Raw genomic sequence first — 8,057 nt, 5'->3', positions numbered from 1 at the left:
CAAGCAGCTGTAAATTGTCAAGGAATTATTCTTGCCTGGTCCCTCATTTGTTAAGACATTTGTGTTTCTTTACGTAATATGTCATTATTGTGCTGTATGTGTGTCTATAGTTTGTTCAACGTTGTGGTAGTGTTGTAAGATGTGTTGTCCTCTACTGCTGTTGGAGCAGGTCTCTCTTGAAAAATGTATTTTATTTCAACGAGAAAAACCTGCACAAATAAAAAATCAAATGTCTGTTACAAAAACAATGCGCTGTATCCCTGTCTTTGAGATGTATTTGGTGTAACCTGATGTAGCCTAGTAAGCCTTCAGATATACAATCTTCATCACCTGTATCAAATGTTCCCTTTCCTTTTCAAATAGACCTACACGGTGCGAATTGATTACCGTTATATGACATGTTATGAGAGATAGATGAGATCATTGATAGTCGCGTTGTGCAAAAAGGCAAAACCCCAAAAAGTTCATACTCGCTGTCGTCTGTGCATGTTACCTACATAATGTTTACTCCTTTATTTACAAAGCTGAAACTTATTCCGATAACATTAATAATGGCTCCGATTAAATCCAACTAAAGTAGTTTACAGTAACACAAAGGGAAGGAACGCAGTGATTCCATTCTATTTCACATGGCAGCCCCTACCTAGCCCCACATACCTTGAAGATTCTGCACTCGGATGTCGCTGATCTGTCCGATAAATTCCTCCCGTTCGAACCAGTCCTTATTCTCCCACTCGTGTCCAGCCATCAGGACCGTACCCTGGGGAAAGTTGCAGTCTGGACCTCAATAGAAAAACAAACAGACGAGACTAGGCTCCCTCTAGTCCCGTGTGATCTGAAGGCGATGGAGATGGCAGCCCAATGTGGCAGTCCTACTGCATCCCTCTTCTGCCCCGCTCTCTTTAGCTGGCTATTGTGGAGGTCGCCGGACGGTGAGAGCGGTAGAATAGAAGTCTAATCTACCCGATTGCTCTCCGGTGGAGGAGATGGTTTCTGGCGGAGGAGCATTGTTTTCGCACAGTTTCTCCCTGGTGACGTAGAAAACCCCATAGCACCACTAGGGCGCAAAGCCCAGGACGGAAAATAATTTTGATGAGGGAAAATAATAGCACCTTGATAATATTCACGAGGTGGGTTGTTGTAGTTAACAGTACACGCCCACCATCCTGCACTGTAGAGACGATGAGAGAGGAGAGCCAGTCTCAGCTCAGAGAGAAATAGAAAGAGAAAGAGCGAGAAAACACTGATATGCTTCCAAGAATGGCCATGAATAGGACCATAGACCATTCCCGCTATAAACATAATTGCATTATGTTAGAATTACACTGCACATTAATATGAATCTCCGCCCGAGATTACAAAAAACATAGGCTGCTGTAACCTTACGGAAAAAACACATGAATTTCACATGTGATCACATGTGAAGTGTTCCAAAAACACATGTTAATGCAATAACATGTGACAACATGTAAAGAAATCAACACGTGAAAACATGTGGTCACATATGAAGTGTTCCAAAAAAACATTTTATCATGAATTCACATGTGACATTTCTGGTGACATCATGTTATTTTCCACATGTGACATTTCTGGTGACATCATGTTATTTTCCACATGTGACATTTCTGGTGACATCATGTTATTTTCCACATGTGACATTTCTGGTGACATCATGTTATTTTCCACATGTGACATTTCTGGTGACATCATGTTATTTTCCACATGTGAAATCATGTGTTTTTTTCCTTTAAAGGTAAATGTTACAAAACAGCTGATGGTGACGAATTCAACTCCAATCAGGGCCAGACTTAGTGATTTGGAGACCCCAGGCAGAGGCCAGTCTGAGGCACCCCCCGCCTGCCTCAAACAGATGTCATGTGATTTATAGTAAACACATGGGATTTAACCTGTGTGGCTCAGTTGGTGGAGCATGGTGCTTGCAATGCCAAGGTTGTGGGTTTGTTGTGGGTTTGACTTATAAGAAAAAAGTATAAACTCACTGTGTGATATTAGGTTGCTTCTTGTGTAAATATTTTCCGTCTGGATTTGAATGATTTGAACGAAGTTGCTCTGGATAAGAGCATGTGCTAAATTAAAAAACTGTAATAATGTATTACTATTTAATGTGCCATGAACACAACCAGTCATTATGTTTTCATCTGATTGTCAAACAAATCACTTCAAAAGTAATAAGTCCAGCATCCGAACAGTGCACTTTGCACCCGCTAACTATCTCACTGGAGAAAGCACCAAAGCGAGCGAAACAGAGCCCCTCTGTCTTACTATATGTGGTCAATGTATCTGATGCTGTCTGGCCAAAAAGAGTATGACATGCCCTAATCTTTTTGGCCAGACAGCATCAGATGCATGGGCAACACATACATATCCTCTGCCTCTAGAGTCTAAGGACCAGGTCCTGGGTTTCTGCTAAGCTAACGTACAGAATTGTTTTAAGATGGTCATACCAAGGATCATTTAGGTATTTGACTTGAAATTTTAGGACCCCTGTAAGTATAAAAAATATATCCCTTTAAGTGGAAATGCCCTTCTCAGTTCCATAAATTCTTAGGCCTGGTACCAGGTTACCTTCAAACGATTCTCGTGACACTTGTGGGGGTCGTAGAGAAAAACAGAGAACACCATCATATTCGTGTGAGTCTCATCTTTCCATATGGCTTGTGAGGACTTTACAGACGTTTTCGTGAGAATACCATTTTTCGGGATGTCTCCTGGTCTGACAAACACAGCTGTAGCTACAGATATCTCTATCTTAAACAAACAGATTATTATGAGGATTTTTCTATTATTTAATTATTCTGCCTCAAGCAGAGCATGGGGGGGCCTCAGCGGATATGATTTATTTATTTCATTTTTATGCCCAGCTCACTTCAGCTCAGTTGGTAGAGCATGGTGCTTGCAACGCTAGGGTTGTGCTAGGGTCCGATTCCCATGGGGAACCCATTTGTAAATGTATGTACTCACTAAGTCGCTTATGTCTAATGGTAAGTCTGGTCACATAAAGAGTTTATGGACATACTGAAATCTAAAAATAACACATTTTATCCCCTTGAGGAAATGAAAGAGTCCACTACATTCAGTGGTCACCTGGATCAAAGACTCCTGACTCACCCTCTCCTACCATGGTCTCATTCCCAACTGGCAATCTATTTCCTATATACTGCAGTACTTTTGACCAGGCCCCATAAGGCTCTGTTCAAATGTGATGCACTATATAGGGAATAGGGTGCCATTTGGGATGCTGATATGGCCTCTGTGGGTAGCTGACCCATACGAACAGACTCTTGTGTAGAGCTACTTAATTAGAATGGCTTTATGATGTGTGCTCTCCATGCCAGCGGATCTTATTTAAGGTACACACAGTTATTAAAGCCCTGGTAATTATTAGGTTTAACCAGGATTATGCAGTGTACTGTAAATCATTACATGTCTCGCCTCTAAGTCCAGTCCATAGGAACTCTTATAGGCCCACTTTTGCAAATAGAATGTAGATGGCTTACAGTCAATTTTCTCCAGTAGTTAAAAACGATAAGAGCAAAAGAGAAAATAAAACACAGGAAAGCCCTTCTTGAATTACTGATATGAACCTGCAGTATACTGTGAACCATGACACTTTCAAGACTCCTTCCTAGCCCACAGTCCAAATGGTACACATACCACTAAGTGGTAACATTAGCACTTGTATTGGCAATTGCCTTCACCTGAATAATGCACAACCACCGCCTGGTAGTATAATGTTTTACAGTGTTTGTACCCTCTGAGTGAACAGTGAACAGCGTGCACCTGTTTAGAGTGGGTGTTGTCTTACAGTAAGGATGATTGTAAATACAATAAGTAAACCCATCAAAATAGATAAACCTTTAGGTCATTAAGGTACTGCATCATATCGCACAAAGATATACAGTAGCTCTCATCTAGCTCATCTGTCATCCACTCTGCAGGTAGATGTCAAGTAGTCTCTACCCACAGCCTATAAGCGCCACCAGTCTGTTGAGACAGACTAATTCCAATCGCCTCTAGTTCCTTATACTTGGCAGTTAGTCCCTCAGCTCTGGGCCAGCTGGTGAATGCTAGCTTCTACCTGGCAGGTGGTTTTCTCACACACACACACACACACACACACACACACACACACACACACACACACACACACACACACACACACACACACACACACACACACACACACACACACACACACACACACACACACACACACACACACACACACACACACACACACACACACACACACACACACACACACACACACACACACACCTGGCATGTGGTTCATCCATTTTAGATTAAAAACCCTTCCCTGGAGAGGAGCACAGCAGACTCCTGTTAACAACCGTCTCAGAGGCAGAGAGTTAATAATGAGTCATGAGGCTGGGCATATTAATGATACTTTTATAGTAGCACTTTGGTTAGTTAAGTTAACAATTCATTACATAACCAAGTGCCCATAGTATTTATTTGAATCTCTTCTCTCTTCAAGTTTTTTTAAAATGTAAATAATATGAGTAAGTCTACCTCTGATAAGCTTCCCAGTAAAGCATTAAAAACAATCAAGCAACACAGAAAAGTGCTAAAAATAGCCCATATTAGCATTTTTTATGAATTATTTATCTGTTATTTTACCAGGTACGTTGACTGAGAACACGTTTTCATTTGCAGCAACAACCTGGGGAATAGTTACAGGGGAGAGGAGGGGGATGAATGAGCCAATTGTAAACTGGGGATTATTAGGTGTCCATGATGGCTACACATGTAGCTTTAGAAACAAGGTCCATGAAGTCAATAGCTTGCTTGTAAAATATTCATTCTATTCTCTCTTCATTCATCTCTGAAACTCACTTATTTAATACATTTGATGATACAGTGGTAGCAATACATGGTTTTAATACCTACAGAAAAGACAGAAATGTCAACAGAGGTGGTGTTGTGGTCTATATTCAGAACCACATTCCTGTAAAGCCTAGAGACGATCTAATGTTAAATACTGTAATATGGCTACAGGTTCATCTGCCTCACCTAAAGCCCATTCTTGTGGGAAGCTGCTATAGACCACCACGTGCTAACAGTCAGTGTCTGGATAATATGTGTGAAATGCTTGATAATGTATGTGATATCAACAGAGAAGTATATTTTCTGGGTGATTTAAATATTGACTGGCTGTCATCAAGCTGTCCACTCAGGAAAAAACTTCAAACTGTAACCAGTGCCTGTAACCTGGAACAGGTTGTCAGTCAACCTACTAGGGTAGTTACCAACAGCACAGGAATGAAATCATCAACATGTATTGATCACATTTTCACTAACGCTTCAGATATTTGCTTTAAATCAGTATCCAAATCCATAGGATCACAATATAGTAGTTATATCTAGGAAATCCAAAGTTCCAAAGGCTGGGCCTAATATAGTGTATATGAGGTCATACAATATGTTTTGTAGTGATTCATATGTTGATGATGTAAATAATATTTGCTGATCTGTGGTGTGTAATGAGGAGCAACCAGACGCTGCTGGTCTGTGGTGTGTAATGAGGAGCAACCAGATGCTGCTGGTCTGTGGTGTGTAATGAGGAGCAACCAGATGCTGCTGGTCTGTGGTGTGTAATGAGGAGCAACCAGATGCTGCTGGTCTGTGGTGTGTAATGAGGAGCAACCAGATGCTGCTGGTCTGGTCTGTGCTGGTCTGTGTAATGAGGAGCAACCAGACGCTGCTGGTCTGTGGTGTGTAATGAGGAGCAACCAGATGCTGCTGGTCTGTGGTGTGTAATGAGGAGCAACCAGATGCTGCTGGTCTGTGGTGTGTAATGAGGAGCAACCAGATGCTGCTGGTCTGTGGTGTGTAATGAGGAGCAACCAGACACTGCTGGTCTGTGGTGTGTAATGAGGAGCAACCAGACGCTGCTGGTCTGTGGTGTGTAATGAGGAGCAACCAGATGCTGCTGGTCTGTGGTGTGTGTAGCAACCAGATGCTGCTGGTCTGTGGTGTGTAATGAAGCAACCAGATGCTGCTGGTCTGTGGTGTGTAATGAGGAGCAACCAGATGCTGCTGGTCTGTGGTGTGTAATGAGGAGCAACCAGATGCTGCTGGTCTGTGGTGTGTAATGAGGAGCAACCAGACGCTGCTGGTCTGTGGTGTGTAATGAGGAGCAACCAGATGCTGCTGGTCTGTGGTGTGTAATGAGGAGCAACCAGATGCTGCTGGTCTGTGGTGTGTAATGAGGAGCAACCAGACGCTGCTGGTCTGTGGTGTGTAATGAGGAGCAACCAGATGCTGCACGTGATGCATTTATGAAACTACTTATTCCAGTTACTAATAAGCACGTATCCATTAAGAAAACGACTGTAAAAACTGTTAAATCCCCTTGGATTGATGAGGAAACTAAACATGTTATGGTTGAGAGGGATATTTTATTTATTTTTATTTAAGTAGGCAAGTCAGTTAAGAACAAATTCTTATTTTCAATGACGGCCTAGGAACAGTAGTTTAACTGCCGGTTCAGGGGCAGAACGACAGATTTGTACCTTGTCAGCTCCAACGCTCTAACCACTAGGCTACCCTGCCGCCCCATGAGATGAGGCAAAAGGTATGGCAATTAATTCTGGCAGCCCAAATGATTGGCAAACGTACTGCAAATTTAACAGTTATGTGACTAAACTAAATAAAAAGAAAAAGAAACTACACTATGAAACAAAGTTAAATTATATAAAATATGGTAGTAAAAAGCTTTGGGGCACCTTAAATGAAATTTTTGGAAAAAAAGCCAACTCGGCTTCATCACAAAGCCCACTGATATTACAAACTACTTTAATGACTTTTTCATTGGCAAGATAAGCAAACTTAGGGATGACATGCCAGCAACAAACGCTGGCACTACACATCCAAGTATATCAGACCAAATTATGAAAGACAACGATTGTACTTTTGAATTCAGTAAAGTCAGTGTGAAAGAGGTGAAAAAATGATTGTTGTCTAACAACAATGACAAGCCACTGTGCTCTGACAATCTGGATGGAAAATTACTGAGGATGATAGCAGACGATATTGTCACTCCTATTTGCCATATCTTAAATTGAAGCCGAGTAGAAAGCGTGTGCCCTCGGGCCTGGAGGGAAGCTAAAGTCATTCCGCTACTCAAGAATAGTAAAGCCCCCTTTACTGGCTCAAATAGCCGACCAATCAGCCTGTTACCAACCCTTAGTAAACGTCTGGAAAAAATTGTGTTTGACCAGATACAATGCTATTTCACAGTGAACAAATTGACAACAGAATTTCAGCATGCTTATAGGGAAGGACACTCAAATCAAATCAAATTTAATTTATATAGCCCTTCGTACATCAGCTGATATCTCAAAGTGCTGTACAGAAACCCAGCCTAAAACCCCAAACAGCAAGCAATGCAGGTGTAGAAGCACGGTGGCTAGGAAAAACTCCCAAGAAAGGCAAAACCTAGGAAGAAACCTAGAGAGGAACCAGGCTATGTTGGGTGGCCAGTCCTCTTCTGGCTGTGTCGGGTGGAGATTATAACAGAACATGGCCAAGATGTTCAAATGTTCATAAATGACCAGCATGGTCAAATAATAGTAAGGCAGAACAGTTGAAACTGGAGCAGCAGCATGGCCAGGTGGACTGGGGACAGCAAGGAGTCATCATGTCAGGTAGTCCTGGGGCATGGTCCTAGGGCTCAGGTCCTCCGAGAGAGAGAAAGAAAGAAGGAGAGAATTAGAGAACGCACACTTAGATTCACACAGGACACCGAATAGGACAGGAGAAGTACTCCAGATATAACAAACTGACCCTAGCCCCCGACACAAACTACTGCAGCATAAATACTGGAGGCTGAGACAGGAGGGGTCAGGAGACACTGTGGCCCCATCCGAGGACACCCCGGACAGGGCCAAACAGGAAGGATATAACCCCACCCATTTTGCCAAAGCACAGCCCCCACACCACTAGAGGGATATCTTCAACCACCAACTTACCATCCTGAGACAAGGCTGAGTATAGCCCACAAAGATCTCCGC

The 8,057-nt window shown here is 42.4% G+C and overlaps 1 protein-coding gene across 16 annotated transcripts in view; it reads right to left on the bottom strand.

The window, feature by feature from the left end:
- The window catches only part of LOC118373749 (calmin-like), a 64,512-nt gene extending 63,275 nt beyond the window's left edge, over window positions 1-1,237 (bottom strand). For 15 of the 16 annotated variants that reach the window (XR_008092760.1, XR_008092763.1, XR_008092764.1 and 12 more), the window contains exon 1: window positions 658-1,231. Coding sequence is in view for 2 of the 16 variants with exons in the window: in XM_052496645.1 (XP_052352605.1) it covers window positions 658-748 (91 nt within the window). In the remaining 14 variants the exon portion in view is untranslated. Of the gene's footprint in view, window positions 1-657 lie in introns of all 16 variants that reach the window. The other variant, XM_052496646.1, reaches the window with a different exon arrangement.
- Window positions 1,238-8,057: the final 6,820 nt, after the last annotated feature.

This window comes from Oncorhynchus keta, chromosome 35, assembly GCF_023373465.1.
Source record: "Oncorhynchus keta strain PuntledgeMale-10-30-2019 chromosome 35, Oket_V2, whole genome shotgun sequence".
Lineage (NCBI taxonomy): Eukaryota > Metazoa > Chordata > Actinopteri > Salmoniformes > Salmonidae > Oncorhynchus > Oncorhynchus keta.
Note: the sequence above shows the minus strand (reverse complement) of the source record. Positions and strands in the feature narration are given on the sequence as shown.